This window comes from Pantherophis guttatus, chromosome 1, assembly GCF_059756535.1.
Source record: "Pantherophis guttatus breed Tessera chromosome 1, ASM5975653v1, whole genome shotgun sequence".
Lineage (NCBI taxonomy): Eukaryota > Metazoa > Chordata > Lepidosauria > Squamata > Colubridae > Pantherophis > Pantherophis guttatus.
In genome coordinates this window covers 213,999,146-214,017,193 of record NC_142063.1, presented here as the reverse complement: position 1 = coordinate 214,017,193, position 18,048 = coordinate 213,999,146, and the positions used below count along the sequence as shown (strand labels likewise).

General features: G+C 36.4%; 2 protein-coding genes and 1 long non-coding RNA gene across 6 annotated transcripts in view; 1 reads left to right on the top strand and 2 right to left on the bottom strand.

Annotated features, from left to right (window-relative positions):
* The first annotated feature begins 1,383 nt into the window (after positions 1–1,383).
* Positions 1,384–4,277, top strand: ID2 (inhibitor of DNA binding 2). Its single transcript, XM_034432050.3, has 3 exons — positions 1,384–2,780; positions 3,107–3,172; positions 3,656–4,277. The coding sequence occupies exons 1-2, from the start codon at positions 2,433–2,435 to the stop codon at positions 3,161–3,163; spliced, it is 405 nt and encodes a 134-aa protein (XP_034287941.1). The 5' UTR covers positions 1,384–2,432; the 3' UTR covers positions 3,164–3,172; positions 3,656–4,277.
* An 8,536-nt stretch (positions 4,278–12,813) lies between these two features.
* LOC117674125 (uncharacterized) lies at positions 12,814–14,230 on the bottom strand. The gene is made up of 2 exons (XR_004593689.3): positions 14,109–14,230; positions 12,814–13,065 (listed from the first exon to the last, which is right to left on the bottom strand). It is a non-coding gene; the product is annotated as an uncharacterized LOC117674125 (long non-coding RNA).
* Positions 14,231–15,451: 1,221 nt separating this feature from the next.
* KIDINS220 (kinase D interacting substrate 220) overlaps positions 15,452–18,048 on the bottom strand; it is a 71,636-nt gene continuing 69,039 nt past the window's right edge. For all 4 annotated transcript variants that reach the window (XM_034432055.3, XM_034432051.3, XM_034432053.3 and 1 more), the window contains one exon: positions 15,452–17,786. In XM_034432055.3, the coding sequence (XP_034287946.2) occupies positions 16,518–17,786 (1,269 nt within the window). In that variant the 3' untranslated portion in view covers positions 15,452–16,517. The remainder of the gene's footprint in view (positions 17,787–18,048) is intronic.

The following is an 18,048-nucleotide window of genomic DNA, read 5'->3' as shown; positions in this document are numbered from 1 at the left end:
AACTTACCTAGACCACACTCAGTCTTCAGTTGGATCCTAGCCCTATGTTGTACTTTCTTACACTGCATGCTCTATTATTTGGATATTCCTTGTAATATATGTAAAATTATATTACATATATTCTAGTAATCTACTTTATAAAATACAAGTAAATGGATGAATAAAATATTGTAAATACAAGAACTCTTGTGTATCTTTTCAAATATTGGTTCTCTTAGCTCAACTTCCTCTCAATGAGATGAACTAGAGAATTTTCATCACAGCCATTTTAGTATTACTGGGTGAGAATGAAAGTAAACTGAATTACCAGTTCTCAGAACTTTAAAGAGAACAGTGTTTTGTGGCACCCACTAAGAGGTACTGTAGGTGAACTCTCGGTCTTATTGCACATGGAGTATACTCTTATCATAATATTCCAGACTTTATTTAACTAAGTAGGACCTTAGTTATGATTTAACTTGTCCAGTCAGTGCTAATGGGTATGCTCTCAAGCCTACATTCAATCCACTGAAACAATGACATACTAGTGGAAAAAAGAACAAGATGTGGGGAAAAAGAATAAAGTTTTCAGGTTCCAGAAAGGCAGAAGCCAAAACACTCCCCAGTTAGTCCCAATCACTAAATCCCAACCTGGGTGATTACTTTTTTCATTTAAAAGGTTGAAGAGAAAGTGAATAGCTTCCATTTGCTTAAGTATGTTTATTCAATAAATTTCAAACTGGTTGCGTTAGCCAACAAGTTCAACTTAATATTGTAGGAACCATAACATCTGGATTTGCACAACATACAATAACAGCCAAGCAAATTGATTCCTCCTCTTCCCCCCTCCCTATCTCAATTGGATGAGTATCACTGTCACTAATGCCCATCTACTAAAGAACAAGATTTTATTTGTGGCAGGTGGGTGTAAGTCAAACTACAATAGCAATTTTATGATGTTTGTGTGTCTATATTTTTCTTGACTGTACACCGCCTTGAGTCCTACGGGAGAAAGGCGGTATAGAAATATAATAAATAAATAAAATAAAAAGTATATTTGAATGTACTTTGTAATCATTTGGGAAAAAATGCCTCAGTTGCTGTGCCTGACCAGATCTTGAATCCAGAGATGACAAAGTGATGTGGAACTTTCTTTTGGTAGAACAGACAAGGCAAAAGGCAAGGAAGCATATAAACTTGCAAATACACATGATCGTTCTCTCAAAGCTAGCAATGTGGTGGGATGCAATTTGCGGGTATTGCAAATATGCAACTTAATGTTAGAATTTAGTAGGGGACTGTTAATGAACTGTCAACTTGTAATTAAACGTCATGATTACATAGGAATGTTCTAGTGATGTTTAGGGATTGAGTACCTTGAAAAACAAACTTGCATTCTTGTTTGAAATGTTTCTGGCTGTGGTGATCGTACTGTATGTACTGTATGCCTATATAATTGCTCTACACGCCTGAAAGAAGGCGCTGATAGCACCTCATATTATATACATACTTATAGTATAGGTATTCAATGCGCGGTCTCCCAATTAACCGTACGACTACTTTAGCATACTTGTGAAATTCAATGACTGCCTTGTCCTGGGAACGGACAGGCCTTTTATTCTGGAGCAGTTCCCACAGTTGTCACTCCGCCTGCCTCCGAAGGTGCTAGCTGGCATTGCAGAATCCGGAGCCCCCTGCATTTTCATACATGGCAATGAACAAGATTGACAGTATTGTAAGCAGCCACTGTTCTTTCCTGTTCTGACAATACTTCGTCTGTTGTCTCCTTTCTCTTCTGGCACACAATGCATCGGAAAAGCCATGGCTGCAGATCCGAGTCTTAAAAGCAAGGTTATTTCAGCCCACACTCTACCCTGGCTATGGTTGGGAAGAATGCTAGCCAGAGGTGCAGAATGCCCCGACCTGGATTTCCCGCGTGGAATTGATTGAATAAATTTGTAAACAAATGACCACTTCGCTCCCTTTCGTTCTTACAGTCCTTTCGAGATTGCCTCGGGTTGAACCGAGGCTCAGCAGATCCCTCTCTTCCACCCCCCCCCCCCACCGCCGCCTTTCCCGGCGCCAGCGTACTGTATATTTACTAGCCACAGCTGTGCTTTGGGCACGCCTCCTTGGCCAAGGATTGGCTCCAAACGCGGAAGGTCCGGACCGCCTCTTGGGTGATACTTGTACCAATGAGAAGCGCCTTGACTCTTGACGGACGTGTGTCGTTCCTCCAATAGCAACGAATGCAACCCGGATTTGTCAGCTGAGAGACGAGGGCTATAAAAGCAAGAGCAGGGGGGCTTAACTTCATTCTGACTGTAGAGTGGGAAGCGGCAGGGAGGAAGGAGAGGAGCAGGCAGGCAGGCAGACATAATAATTCTCCGTTCCGGAGTGTGCGGTGGGCTTAAAAGCAAGCAAAGCCGGCCGGCTCTTCCGTCTTCTGCAGCATGAAAGCCTTTAGTCCGGTGCGATCCGTCCGGAAAAACAGCCTTTCGGAACACAGTCTGGGGATATCCCGAAGTAAAACCCCAGTGGATGACCCTATGAGTTTGCTCTACAACATGAACGACTGCTACTCGAAGCTCAAAGAGCTGGTGCCCAGCATTCCTCAGAACAAGAAAGTCAGCAAGATGGAAATCCTGCAACACGTTATTGACTACATCCTGGACCTGCAGATCGCTCTCGACACGCACCCCAGCATCGTCACCCTCCATCACCAGAGACCGGGACAGAACCCTTCCTCCAGAACTCCTCTGACCACCTTGAACACAGACATCAGCATCTTGTCACTACAGGTGAGCTGCTTCCCCCGCCCGCGCTCGACTCCTTCCTTGGCTTGTTGCTCCTTTAAACGGGATTAGATTAACGGCATTGTTCTAAATCAGTTTGCCGGGTTTGATCAGGGTTGCCTTTTCAGGGCTGTGATTGGCCTTAAAAAAAATTGGGAAACAAAATCAATTATAAGGTACCTGCGGCTCTTTGGCGGTGTCGTCTTATTAGCAATAATCGCTATTTGTTGGTCACGTTCGAAGTAACCCCGAGTAGTTTGCAAGCTTCCTTGAAATATGTTTAGGGTTTTTAACCCCTTCTCTTTCTCTCCTCTCCCCCCCCCCCTTTGCAGGCAGCTGAATTTCCCTCAGAGTTAATGTCAAATGAGAGCAAAGCACTTTGTGGCTAAATGTATTTGGTAAGTGCTCAATTCCTGTTTTTTTAAAATACTTTGTACATGAAAGGGAGAGGGCTGTTATGTGGCAACTGAGGCATTTTGTTGTCTTTTGAGGACTCTGCATAAATCCAGGCACAGTTCCCTTAATATTTTAATCTAAGTGAAACTTGCGGTGTAGCCCAGGATCACTCATGGGATCAATTGGACAGCTTCTAATTAAATTGTTGCTTTAACTGTTATGCCGCCCCGTCTCTTGTCCCTCTAAGAGTTGAAGCAAGAGGAGCCACTTTCAGATCATGTCTCATGAATATGCTCATTTCATTGGGTGTGTGTGAAAGGGAGCACGCATTTGCATGCACATGCTGCATCTGGACGCCAGGGTTTGCCCAATCTTTGAGTGTTTGGCTAAATGCTCAAACTGTGGTTTCCTCTCTGGCGCCAGTCTGTCCGGATCTCTGCCCTGTTAGCATTCTTCTAAATATGCTTCTCTTCAATGTTTTGCAGGTGTTTGCTGAATTTTTGCACAAGAAGATACATTCCCCGCCCTCCCACGGCAACTCTGTTTCCCCGGCTATATCTGGAAGGGGGGAAATCCATATTCAGTTAAATGAACCTTTTAAAGAAAAATTAATGGATATCATCTTCCACTGTTCTTCATCTTGGACTAATCTTAATTATTTATGAAGAGACTTCTAAAATGCCCTTTCCCTAGCTGGAAAGGCTTCATTTATATGCTATCCCCACAGTAGGGAGCAAAATGAAACTTTTTTTAAAAAGCCCTCTTTAAGGAATTTTCCCTTTTAAAGCAGACTTTGCCTTTTTTTCCTCCAAAAGGTGGAGCGTGAGTATTAGAAGATTGAGTGTTCAGTTTTCTGTGAAGTCTTGGTCAAAAATTAGCTTTTTTTTGACATGCGTATAGGACTGAATGCTGTGTACATATTTATATATAAATATGGGAATGAAACTTTGAACTCTTTAATTAGAGTTTTCTTGTATAGTAGCAGAAATGTATATTTCTGCAAAAAAAATGTTATGATGTACCTAATCATGCTGAACTTTTTATAAAAGTTTAGTTGTAAACTTAACCTTTTTATACAGAATCAAAATAAATTGTGTGTTCATTGAATAGCTTGTTTGCCTTCTTTGTAAGTGCCAGCTGTTTTGTGGCAGAGCAGCTGAATTGGCAAGATACCAGTTACATTCTATGTAGATTGTCCTGGAAGTTCTTTATTTTCTCTGAGGAATTGTGTTTGAAAGTTGCTTGTTTAAAAAAAAAAGTCCAAAGCTGTTTGTGAAGAGAAACTTTAAGTTGTTCATTACCTTGAGAAGTTTGAACTTTAGAAGCAAAAACTTAAGTTGTGCACAAATAATTCCTTTGCCTGTTTTCTCTTCACCCTGTTGATTGGCTATGTGAACTTCTAAAAGCAACTACCCCACCTCTGATGAACTTGCTTTTGATTATGCAGAAATTAAGAATGGGGCTAATAATTTCCCCAACTGTTAACTTCTTGTAAAAAAAAAACTTTCATGTAAAAAAACTTTCATGTAAGAGCTAATGATGTATGTACACTGGAAAGTTTATATGAATCTGTGCAATATTTCATGAAAAAGGGTATTAGTTAATAAGTTGCAGCAGCTTCTCCATATGACTAAGCTGCTGAGAAATGAAAGTCACTCTCATGTTATTGATTAAACTTTGGCTACTCTAAGCATCAACCTATCCTAAAAAGAATTAAATGTCATTTTCTAGTATTCTCTTAAGGTTGCAATGCCAACTATAAGAGTAAGATGGACTTCAGCAGGATTTAAATTATAAGCATATGCAGAATTGCTGCTCTTCTGTCAGTTCTCATCACTACACAACTAACTCCTTTTTTTCAATCTTGTCCTACTATAACCCTAATTTCCTAATATTATACTCTTTGTAGCAGTCATCCTAAACTTGCTCTACTGTAAGATAATGGAGATGTGCTCAGTCCCTTTGCAGATCGGAATGTTTTAATTTCCCACTTCAGCCAACTTGCAGGCATACTCAGCAAAAGCAGTTCGAAGCAAGCTAGTTAAAATCCATTGCAAAAAAAAAATAGTTTACCAAGCAGTGTGAAATTGGGCACCTGGGTGTGCTCTGGAGAATCTTACGGGAAAAGGCAGAAGCTCCACCTGAGGCCTGTATAACATTTGCACCAAAATGAACAGGTGTGTGGGTGGTGCTGTGCAGTTCGGTGCAGCTGTCTTTTTTTTTTTTTTTTGCCCTCAATATCAGATCTATGCAGAGTTACTAGGGGGGAGGGGGGGGATGGACGACTGGTCTTGTTCTGAACTGAAAAGCTGCTACAAGCAATGTGCTATGCAGGTTTTTCGGAAGGTGTAACTGTGCCAACTCAGATGCTTCCTCATTTCTGTTAAAAGGGGGTGGATTTGAAAGCTGTAAACTCTGCAGTAAATACAGGTAGTCCTCAACTTATGACCACAGTTGTGCCCAAAATTAATGTTGCTAAGTGAGAAATTAAGTGAGTGGGCTCCAATTTATGACTTCTCACCACATTTGTTAAGTGAATCACTGCAGATCTTACTAACCTGGTTAAGTGACTGGTTTCCCCATTGACTATTTGTCAAAAGGTCACAAAAGGGGATCATATGATTGGGATACTGCAACCGTTATAAATGTGAGTCAGTTGTCAAGCGTCTGAATGTAAATCATGTGACTAGGGATGCTGAAATGGTCATAAGTGTGAAAAATGGTCATGTTATTTTTCAGTGCTGTTGTAATTTTGAACGGTCACTAAATAAATTGTAAGTCAAGGACTACCTGTAAATATTCTTTCAAGAGACTGCCATGCAGCATAATACTTTCAAAAGCAAAATCTTCAAGACTAAATGAGATTAGTGATCTTTTCTCCATTCTGTATAGTAATTGCTCCAGAGCAGCCTCAACAATTTATGAGTCACTTGCTTGTTTCTCTCCTTTCGAAAAGATGTTGCATTTCATGTTGCATTTTGAATGCATGCTCATTAACAAAGGCAGAACAAACTTTTTAATGATCAGATTTTCACTACTTAATTTTGGATTAGTCATGCCAGTCTAAAACATAATTGTTATTTCAGGTAATAAATTATGTTGATTTTTCAGACTCTTATTAATGGTTGCACTGTTAGTAGTTGGGGAGAGAATGGGAAATTATTTTATACCCAGCCTGGCTAAAATAAATTGATAACTTATTTTTGCATACTTTAAGATTTTATTATATCACAATCTAAACACATTAGGATCTCTAGTTTTATTGCGTATTTGCAATATTTGAGATTTTCATTCTTAATCATTTGGTTATTCAGTGTACTTTATTTTATAAAGTGATAAAACAATGCACATGATTTATATGCATTAGCTTATAAAAAGCTGGATGGGGAAGGGGAGGGTAAGGATTAATAACCTCACAGTCAAGAATTTACATGCTGGTAACTTAGTATTTTTTTTAATTTTTTGAATAGCTGATCTGTGATTACATTCTTAATTTATGCAGACAACTCTTAACTGCATGCGGTAATTTAAAAGTACTGTATACTTTTGCACTTAAAAAGGAACATAGAGGAATTGTGGAAAGTTTAGGTGTGCTTCCGTATAAGAAGAATATATTATTTTTATAAGGTAAAAGATACCAAGTATTTTTATGTATCTATTTGTATGTTACCTTAATTACCGAGACAATTAGAAATACATATTAATCAATACAGTATTTTTAACCTATACTTAGTATATTAATTTGTATTACTAAGTAATTACAAGATGTGACTGCCACTAACTTAGCTTATAGAAGGAATTAAATTCAAGGAGACTTAGGCTAGGCCTCTATTGAAACTCAAGATTTCTATAGATAATTTCTAGAGTTGTATGGGAACAACAGCATGAGGAAAAGAGGATGTTCTGATCAATCTTTGTATATCAAAAAGATTATCTAAAACACTAAAGCAAATTTATTAAACCTAAAAGTATTAAAAGAGAGAAACACCCTAATAATTTATCGTAATAATCCCTATTCTGAATATAAAAGTGTGATAAGAATTCATTTAAGTTTATTAAGCAATTGTGAGAGCCAACACATATTTGAAAGAACAATATGCCAATTTCTGGATTCTAGCCTAAGATAGCCAAGTACTAGTACCAATTAAATTTTACAGATTCAACAGCAAGCAGAAAGTGGATCTGGATAATATTGGGAGATGGGCGTTAGCTGAAAGGAATTCCAGTCTCATAAATTTTACCTGTATGTTTGAGTGTGCGTTCTAAAATACAAACTGCAACAAAATTTGATGGAACTAGCCAATCATAAAATTTTAGTTATTAAGAATTTGCGAATGCCTTTCAGAGGGGATAACATAAAATTGTCTTTAGGAAGATTCCTACACATAAAACTGAAGAAATAAAATAATCGTATCTTTGATGCGTATTTGAGAAAATATATGCAAATATTTAATATTTATATTTTTGAGCAACATTCCATTCATGCCAACCTCTTAAGATCCCATAGTTAACATATGTGGAAGACGAGTGCCACCTTCTGGCCTATGCATAGAAGTCATTTACCATCAAAAAACTTCATTAAAAATAAGAGTATGTTTGCATTTTAAAACAAAACTTTGTCATCTTCAAAGGTTTAAATTAAGGCAAAATTAGTTATTAAAATGATCCCAATATTTAAAAAATCGTGTTTGGTCCTAGACTGTCAATAAATTTTCACTTATTGAGTGAAAGAATTCCACTTTTGGATTAGCTTTATTGTCAAATGTTTTTAAATACGTTTAAAAATAAATAGCATTTATTTTATTTAAAATGATATTTAATGCCATTTTCAAGTGAAAAAAAGGAATTCCTGCATTTAAATAGAATTATGAAATAAAAATTCTCAGAAGTAGGATATATAAGAATACAGAACATTTGTTGCCTTCTTCCAGATAAGGCACAGCTAAAAAGAAAGTTTCTAATTTAAATTCTTCACTAAACCTGTTCACTGTTTATCCACCATATAAACAGGCTTGGCTTATGGCTTTCTATCTAGCTGTATATCTAGGAAAGATGTCACAATATATTTGGTTCTTATTCTCTAATATCACAATATATAAGTCCATAAGTCATCATTCCAGTAAAATTATAGAATTATAAAATCTGTACATTTTTTATTTGGTACCCAAGTTTGCTTACTTTCTTTTTATTCGTTATTAGTAAGGTAAGGACTTTGATAACAGATTGAGTCACTCTGAATTATTGGAAAGTGCCCAAGACATGTTCACTAAAATCAAAAAAGTGGGGGGGGGGGAATCCAACACTTTTTCAGCTACAAATGGCTTTAGGAGCTGTGAAAAAAATGCCATTAAAAGAACAAACTTCTCTAGTTCTTACGTGGTTCCAATCAGCAATGCCATTTTCCGTGATATTTTAGCACTTGGCAAAGTGAGAAAAACTGAGAGGCAAACAGTTTTCATTGGCCTTTTTAAAAGTTGTTCCTAATTTTCTTAACATTTTTATTTGTGTCAGTCCTAGCCCAAGAATGATACAACACAATCTAGCCAAAGTTCAGTTCATTTGCTTAAATCATATAGACCACAGGTGTCAAGCTCGCAGAAGCACGTTGCCATCATGTGATGTATTGTGAAGTTTTTCTTCATGGAGCTGGCCTGCATGTGACGCATCCGGCCCACGGGCCGCCAGTTTGACACCCCCGATATAGACAGAACCTTGCCAGATTAAACTGATACAGCTCTTACCCTGATGGATGTGCCCTGGAAGATTCTAGGGAGTGGACATCCTAAATTTTTTCCTCTGACTCCAGCTCTGGACTGTGCTGCCTTTTGTCTTGGGCATTTCTTCATGGGAACCTGCTGCATTACCGTAGTCCATCACATTACCTCTCGTCTCCCCATCACAATTTGGGGACTATTTTGGTTGTTCTATTTCTCACTTGAAAATAGATCCTAGTATTTGGGCTACATAAGGATTTATGTTTGGAAAGTAGGTTCAACATTTAAGTATAGTATGAAGAGCAACCTATCACTCTTAAAATAGAATCCTTTGGCATTTGAGTGTGCTTCTCCATGAAAAGCTGGGATTTACAGTCTCGGAACACTGACAATTACACACACAACCCTTCTAGAGAAATGTTATTGTTATGCGTTTTTGCTGACTAGCTTTTGGTTAGCAAAGTATAAGTAATGTACCCTACCCAAATACAGGTACATGCAGAAAAGTGGAGCAGACGGCTCTACTTCTCTAACAGAATCTCTGGAGTGCTCTGGAGACCTTTAAAAGTTAAGTGCATGATGGACAATGGGAGGGCAGGGTGGAGAGGAGGATGTGGGATCTGGTTGGGTGAATGACTATGGGGATGCTGCAGTGGCCATAACTTCAAAACCAGATCATAAATAGCTTTTCTGCAGTAACTTTGAATGTTCGCTAGATGACTGGTCGTAAGTTGAGGACTATCTGTCATGTCCTCAGCTATGCTTGAAGGCCGATATAGGAAGATTCTATTCTGGAGAAAGAATGCACATCACTGGACATTTGTACCAGTCTCATCTCCCCATTATTGCATAAATATCCAGTGTGCACTGGATGATTCTACATGTTCCTGCTGCTTTCAGATACTAACCATGCTAAACATGTGTTTCCAGGTCCAGCAGATAACCTACGCTGTAAACACACATAGAAATACTTCATAAGCATCTAGATTGACATACTATGCTTTGTACCATGACAGTCTGCCACATACTAACACCTATTTTTAATTTCTTTGATTTTTTTATTTATACTGTTTTATATCTTTTAACTTTTCATATTTTTAGATGTAGTTTCTATGTTTATAATTAACTGTACCCCACCTTCCTTATGCTGATATTTGACTGTAATAAAGAGTTGACTGACAGCTTTACTGCAAAACACAACACTGGAATTTCTCCTGCGCTACTTCACTTGGAAACTGCATTTGGACCCTTTCTCAGACTAAGAAATAGTTGCATCCCTTTTCAAAAAACTTTTAATTATTGATTTTGGCACTTTTTGTGCTTAATTTCTTCTATTCAATTTTTAAATTAAAATTTTAATTTAGCCAATAGGGAAGAAATATAATCAATATAAATCAAGTCAGTAAATAAATATAGGATGTTTTCACAAGGAAGTGATCCGACAGGAAGAGAGAACCAACCATCCACAGAATGCATTAAATGGATGTAGTAGTGAGGGATGGGATGGTAACCACCCCCCCCCCCGCATCTCACAACAGAAAACCTGACTTCTAAAATCATTATCTTAAAAATAATAGTTAACTATACATGTTTTTGTTGCTCTAGAACCATTGTTAGAATAAGTAGATTAAAACATTCAGTATGGTCATCTAGATTTTTAATAATGTATCAAAGCAGGGATTTGAAATATTGAGTTCAGAAAAGATCTTTAGAATAGAATAGCATAGCATAGCATAGAATTTTTTACTGGCCAAGTGATTGGACACACAAGGAATTTGTCTTGGTGCATATGCTCTCAGTGTACATAAAAGATACTCAATTCAGTGTAGCATCATTGAAGATATTTAAGAATCTTTAAGCCAACGATGTCCACCAACACAAGTTTTCTTATTAATACTTTGCTTCTCTGCAAAGATTTCTTTATACTAGTAAGCTCTGAGTGCGTGATCAGACTTTCAGTAGCTTTACCTTTACTTGATGTTTTATTCTGATTGACCTCAATTTACAGTTAATGCTGTTCCGGTGTTATTAGCTGCCTTAAAGACTCAAGAACACACATACTGTAATGAACAATTCATGCATCACTCTTGAAGGAAAATGTAATTTCAGCAAATACTCTTACCATTTTTATTCCTTCTTTCAACTGGAGATAAAAATGCAGGCAGTAGGAAAAGTGTCTCATCTATTTGTATTAGCCTAGTGGTATACATTTGTTTTGTTCGAAAACAAAGTCAAATATCAGCCACTACATTTGTTCATGTAGAATTTGTAATTTGGCTCACATCAGTGAATTTATCCCATCATTTCTTAACCTCTGCAATTTTGGTGTGTTATATCATGTATGTTAAAACCACCTGAATCTAATCTAATAAGTAAATGCTCCTGTTGTATCAATTCATGTTTATTAACTCTTAAAGTCAATACCATTAGTCCTACGCCATTGTTATATTTGACCAGTTCATATACGTTACTGTAGTTTATACAGCACTATTTTATTCCAGAGATCTCAGCGGAGATCAGAGGAGAGTTGAGGGACAAAGAAGGGATCCCTAAAGAAGGCCATGCTTTCTCAGATGCACCTGGCTAGAATTATTTAAGACTTTTTCTGAACTGCAACATTAGCAATACCAATGTTAGGAAATGAAAGTTTCTTTAAAAAACAGATTCTAGAGAATTGCCCAATACATTAATTTATGCCTGAATTATAAATTTGTAAAATAAAAAAGAATGCAGAATTTTACATCCAGAAATGCAGCCATCCACTCACATTCCTAAAAATCAGAAAGGCAGCTCTTCATCATCATGTTTTCTTCTGGTTCTAAAGTCTTTCCTTTGTTCCACTTCCATATTGAGCCTGTTGTTTTTAATTACAGATAGCAATTTAAGCAAGTGAAGAGTGTTTTTCTTACCTCTGAGTAAGTGCAGAAATTAGTAGGGTTATGGTGGAAATTTACTTTGAGACACTTATATCCTCAACAATACCACTCTCAATACCCAGGTTGACCAAGACAAAAAAATTCAGAATAAATGTGAAAAAGCCAAACATTTGAGTAGCTACTCTTCTGTTGAATCAGATTCAAATCAATAGCAACAGAAACCATGCACATATCTATGTAGTTTAAGAACATTTTTATTTAAGTAAACTTCCTGTCATCAAAAAAAGCAGGACATGAGCAGAGGCTTTGAAATATTTACTGAGTGTCAGATGTAAATCTAAGTGTAGGTCTGTGAAAGTCTATCAAAGCACATTTTCTAGAAACACTAGTCTATTCAGGTAATGGGGTGGTGGTGTATATACAACATAATAAAAGTCTAATCCTTTTTAAAGAAGTAACCAATATAAAAAACCTTGACTTGCTACCAACAACTATCATCAAGTCCATACATTTGGCTGTTGGCCTGTGCCTCTACATAGAGACAACAGATGCCTATGAATTGGATGCAGTGGAACTAGATTATTCAACCTGAATTTTCTCTTCAGATGAATGGGAGGGGACTGGTCACAGCTGTTTTATAGAAGAAAACCATTTTCTATCATTCTGTGCTCAACTTCGGCAGATGGGTGCCTTCAAAGCTGGTAAAAATGGAAATATCTATTGCCTCTCTAGTTCAGACTTTTCAGCCCAAGCCAAATTGGGGGAGGATCTCATTGAAGCAAAATAATCATGCCATCCAGAAATGTATGTAAAGCTGAAAATAGAAAGGAAACACTAGGAAACACTAGTATCAAAATAATTTTTGTTCCTCTTTACATGAGTAACTGCAAAGAGGAGAATCCCGAGACCATGTTTCCTGATAGAGATGGAAGGGAAAGCAACTGATAGTATTCAAACCTGGAGAGATTTAATAAAAACCAAAAATTGCTATCCAATAAAGCTCTAGGCACAATGGAGCACCTGCCTTATTGGCAAATAAGTCACTTAGTCCTCTTAATATTCCAAGAAAATTTAAATTTATTGTTGTCACGGTGTACAGTAATTTCATATATTTCTTTGTTCAAGATTGAAGCTCAATATACTGTATAGTCAATAAAGAAAAGTGCAGATTCCATACATGGCTTCAAGAAGTTTCATACATAAGCTTTAACAAGCTAATCTTGTTTTAGCTATAAAATTTATGGACTGTCTCAGCTCATCCTGTAGATCTATCTGGTTGCTAAAAGTCAACATCAACTTGATGGCCTATAAATAAAGTTTCAGCAGTGATATAAATGTAACACAAAGAAATTAAGACATCTATAATTCAAATATTTGAGCTTTTTCAGTTTAGGTCTCTGCTCTTGATGTTCTGAAATCTAATGTTTGCAAATTGTAAGCAATTTGTTTATGCGGCCTCCATCAAATACAAGTATATGGTAGAAAAGGGAAATAAAAGCATTTGCTTCCCTTTACTACAGCTCTGCTATATTTGATTTAGGGGAAAAGGTGATTAATTTGAGTTCTCGTATGGGAATAAGTCAGTATCAATTAAAACAAGTAGTTTACAAGACCTAACCGGGAATTGCAGTTGCTTAAAGGGAAGTAAGATGGGAATAGCTGTTCAAATTCAAAATGTTTTGCACACCACTAGTCCAGATCTATTACTTGGTTTTGGCTTAGCATGTTACATAAATCCAGCTGACTGCAATTTATTTAATAAATCATGGTTTAGGGTAATGAAGTCCTCATGTATGATAAGATTAGATACAATTTTCTTAATAAAACCAACGTATATACACTTTCTTATTCATTTTCATTCTTTTTCTAACCAAGCTTTTCTTCTATATATTTCATGAATTGTACTTGAACAATTCAAAATAAAAGTGGATAATTGGTTTAGATTCTTAATATCTAAAATATTTAATAACCATTTGGAATTAGTTCAGATTTTTTATTTTCTATCTGAGGACTCATCCTAGTTTCAAAAATTAACATGAAGTATGACAAATGATGAGTTTAAGGATGTAATCCAACATTAATTTAGCTAGATATACTGAAATAAATGAGACTGGCTTCTGAGAATTGCAACATTAAAAATTCCTTCTGCAACTTCTATAGAACTTTCTTAACTTCTAACTTTGTAGGCCTCTATGATTCTCATGGTATTACGAAAGAGTTCCATCACTAGGAAATGTAACAGCCTTTTCAGAAGAATATTTTATATATTATATCATTATCATTTAATACTTTTGAGGGGGAGGGGGAGAAAAAGAAAGGTTAAATATCCATTGTGAGCTATGTCAGACCTGATATCTTTTCTCTTGTGCATTTGGTAGCTCTCTTTCTCTCTTCAGCCACTGTCTTCTATAATTTCCCCCATTCTCATTATGAGGATATCCTTCCCTCTCTATTTTTGTAAGTATTCTGCCTGTAAATATCAATAAAGACTTTCAATAAAAAATATACCCAGTTCTTTTAAAAAGTATATTGAAAGTATAGCAGCAACTGTTGTATTTAACATTAAAAATATCTCCCACACTGCAGAATTAAATACAAACTATATATTGAACCTAATACAAACTATTACGACCTAATGCAAACTATATATTGAAATGAAAAGCCCCCAGACATGGTAAAGCTTTGTTGGAATTTTGAGGTTTTACATGAAAACAAGTTTAACGCCAGGGGTTTTGATTCAACAGTCTACCCGTTTCAGGACTTCAAAGAATTCTAGTATGTACATAGAACTAGACAGCACTCTATTTAAAAAAGGAAAAGCTCTAGGCAGAATCCATCTAATCCACCGACCAGTTCGTTCTCACAGGGAGGGACTACTCAGGGTACCGTCAGTCAAATTATGTCGACTGGCGACTCCCAGGGAGAGGGCCTTCTCTGTGGGGGCTCCAACCCTTTGGAATGAACTGCCCCCGGAGATACGGAATATCCCTGATCTCCGTGCTTTCTGCCGTGCCCTCAAGACCCTGATGTTCCAACAGGCGGGGCTAAACATACGAACATGTGAATGATTTTTTAAATGTTATCTAATTCTGGGTTTTATTTAATTGACCAAACTAAGTAATAATTTTAATTAGCAATTTTATGATGTTTGTGTGTCTATATTTTTCTTGACTGTACACTGCCTTGAGTCCTACGGGAGAAAGGCGGTATAAAAATATAATAAATAAATAAATAAAATAAATAAATAAATTTCTTTCCTTCAACAAACTGGATGGGTTTTATTGTGTTTTCAGCTATTTCCCATATACTGTGAAACAGAAAATAGCTGAATTTCATTTTCTGGGAAAACCCATATTGCACATCAACATTTGAGCAACACGGTAAGATTCTTTAAGCAGTTAGGAAAATGGTAAAAATAAATGATTCAGCTTCTCACTAAAAAAGTATTTACACAGCAGAGATGATGAAGAGATCAACAGATGATTTTAGCTCAGAGATACAAAAGATGGTGAATTCATGCTCTTTACAGAGCACTTAACAATTCCCACCAAAGTTAATGGAGACACAAGTGCTGAATTCACAGTAAGATTAATTCTACCATAATCCCCCTTTTTAAAAACTCAACTGTTTAATCCTATCAAACAACTGAAAAAATGTTTATTAAAATTAAAGAAAACATCCAACACAAAAGAAGCATGCCTGTGACTTTATTATTATCTCCATTGTAGTGGAATGTATACAATTCACAAATCCTATTTAAAATCATGCATTTTCATTTGCATATAAAGTACTGATACTTTATCCACAATGCTAAAAACAGAATGGACATAATTATACGCTACATTGCTACATAAAGGCAAACATTACATTTTTGGTAAGTACTAAGGCCATGAAAGCCACCAATTCTGTTTGCTCTCCACAATCAAGTAAAACACATTAATCAAAGGCCACTATTGTTTAAAAATTAGAAATACTTTCAAAATATTATATGAAAGCACTCCCTTGAAAATAATACTACAGAACACCACAATCACAGTTACTCTTCACAATTACTTTAGAACTATTGTTATACTATAGTCTATGGTAAACAAAAAAATTCAGACAATTTATTCTTAAATCTTGAGTACAATTATCATTTCAAACATGCAGTATTCTTTCCTCAAATTTGCAATCACAAATATAGCATTCCCAAAGACAAAATCATTTAAATCAGCAAAAAATGAGTTTTAATATTTCAATTCCAGTGATTTAAACATCAATACTTTTTAAAGTGTCACAGGACTGAAAAGTATAAAATCATAGGTATCAAATTTGTAGACCTCTAGCCAGTTCCTTTATTTGATAATTAAAAATGTTAAATCAAATTGGTACATTAATTGGTACATAGATATACGATATTCATTTTTATCTCAGCATCACTTTTCAACATGCAGACCAAAACATGTATACTTGCCCTAGAAAAATTGAACACCATCTTTACCTGATCAATGGCTGTTCATTTATGCTGGCCATTATTCAACTAATTTTCAATATATTATGTATTTTTTTCTATTCTAAACCATGAGATTTTGACTGGATTACAACCCTATTTTTTTAGGAGAAGAGCAAACACGAGCAGAGGACAGAGAAGCAAGCTGCAGACTGGAATGATGAAGAAATGTGTAAATCTGATGAGGAACTAAGAAAAGGACGCTGTATAAAAAAATAAAAATAAATAAATCAGGTAGATCGGGGCAATGTGGTAACTTGGATTACTTTCAAAGAATACTCTCTCTCTCTTCTCCAAAGCCTGCAGCATCAGAACCAGTAACGGTCAGAAGCTCAGAAGAATCTTTTGAAAGCCTTGAATAACTTGAACGCTGACTACGCTTATGGGTCACACCTTTAATATTATCATTCTGAACTGCCACCGAGTTAGAACTCGATCCAGGACCCAGAATGATTTGAGGAGGTTCTACTATGATACCGTCAGTCTCCTCAAAATTCTGATTGGGTCTATTGGTTGGTGCACTGTTATTATTCAGGGTGACTGTGCTAGGCGTTCTATTTAAATTGTAGACTTTTTGACATGCTGGCCAATTCTCTTCCGGACTGCTTGCTATTAAGCTGCTGTCTGAAGGACTTTTCTTATCTTCTGAACAAATTGACATACGTGCAATTGTTGGATCTTGAAGGCCACTCAAGCTATGGGGAATTCCCCTTTTTCCACTGCGGCCATCATCTTCCAGCTCAATGAGATTTACTTTTTCAAGCTGTGAGTCATCTCCATCATTATGGAGAGAATGATTTGGAGAGCTTTCATTGGATCTTACTCCAGAATCAGAGGAATCCTTTTTGTCTAGAAGAGCATCTGTCAAATACTCCTTTGCTTTAATCAAGGTTCTGATGGGCTCAGAGCCATGTTCTGGAGATTTGGACTGTTTCTCTACTTTTCCTTCTATTTTCCGGTCTTTACCTTCCTTGAGGAGAGGTGTATTATCAGATTCTTCTGTTCCAGACTCATCTTCATCACTTGGAAGTTTCTGATAACGTAGAGCTACTCCTTTCAACTTCAGGTCTGCAGCTTGGAAAATGCTAGTTCTTTCTGAAGATTTCTTCCCAGAAAGAAGCTTGGATCCAGACTGATCTGATTTTTCATCTTCTTCAGTAATGGGATCTAATGGAGATGCATCATTAGTAGATACTGAACTACTGTAATCTACAACATCATTCCGCTTCATCAGGAAGGATTTCCTTCCATCATCTTGTTTCTGTTCAGCATCCTTTCCCTTATCTTGTTCCATACTGGAATGAAGAGAACCTGTGGATGTACTCTGGCCCATGTAAAATGCTGCTGAACTATGTGGTGAAGATCTACCACTAACTGTACTAGAACTTGCACCTCCTTCTAACTGTGACATTTGAGCAATATATTCTCTATATGCATCTCTATATTCTGCTTGTACCTTATCAGTAAGCTTTGAAATTTCAATACTAGAATCTTGAGAATTGAGACTTGAAAGACTTGGAGTCCGGCGGGCTTGTGACTGTTTAAAGCAAAGAAAACATATTAAAATATTGTCTGATTTATATCCATAATACATCTAAATAGGCACAAATGAATAAAATTGAACCTTAAGTAATAGTTATGAATAAAAACTGCTTGATATTTCAGAAAGGGGCACTACGTCAATGGTACAATATGTAACTAGCATGTGTTGAGATTGGTCCTGTGAGGGTAGGGTTTTGAGAGAATTAAATTCAGCAAATTCGTTTATCATATAAATGGTTTCATGCTGGAAATTTTAC

Coding starts and splice junctions, on each gene's coding strand:
- ID2 (XM_034432050.3), top strand. CDS start 2,433: ATGAAAGCCTTTAGTCCGGTGCGATCCGTCCGGAAAAACAGCCTTTCG. Junction 2,781..3,106: donor TCAGCATCTTGTCACTACAG/GTGAGCTGCTTC, acceptor CCCCCTTTGCAG/GCAGCTGAATTTCCCTCAGA.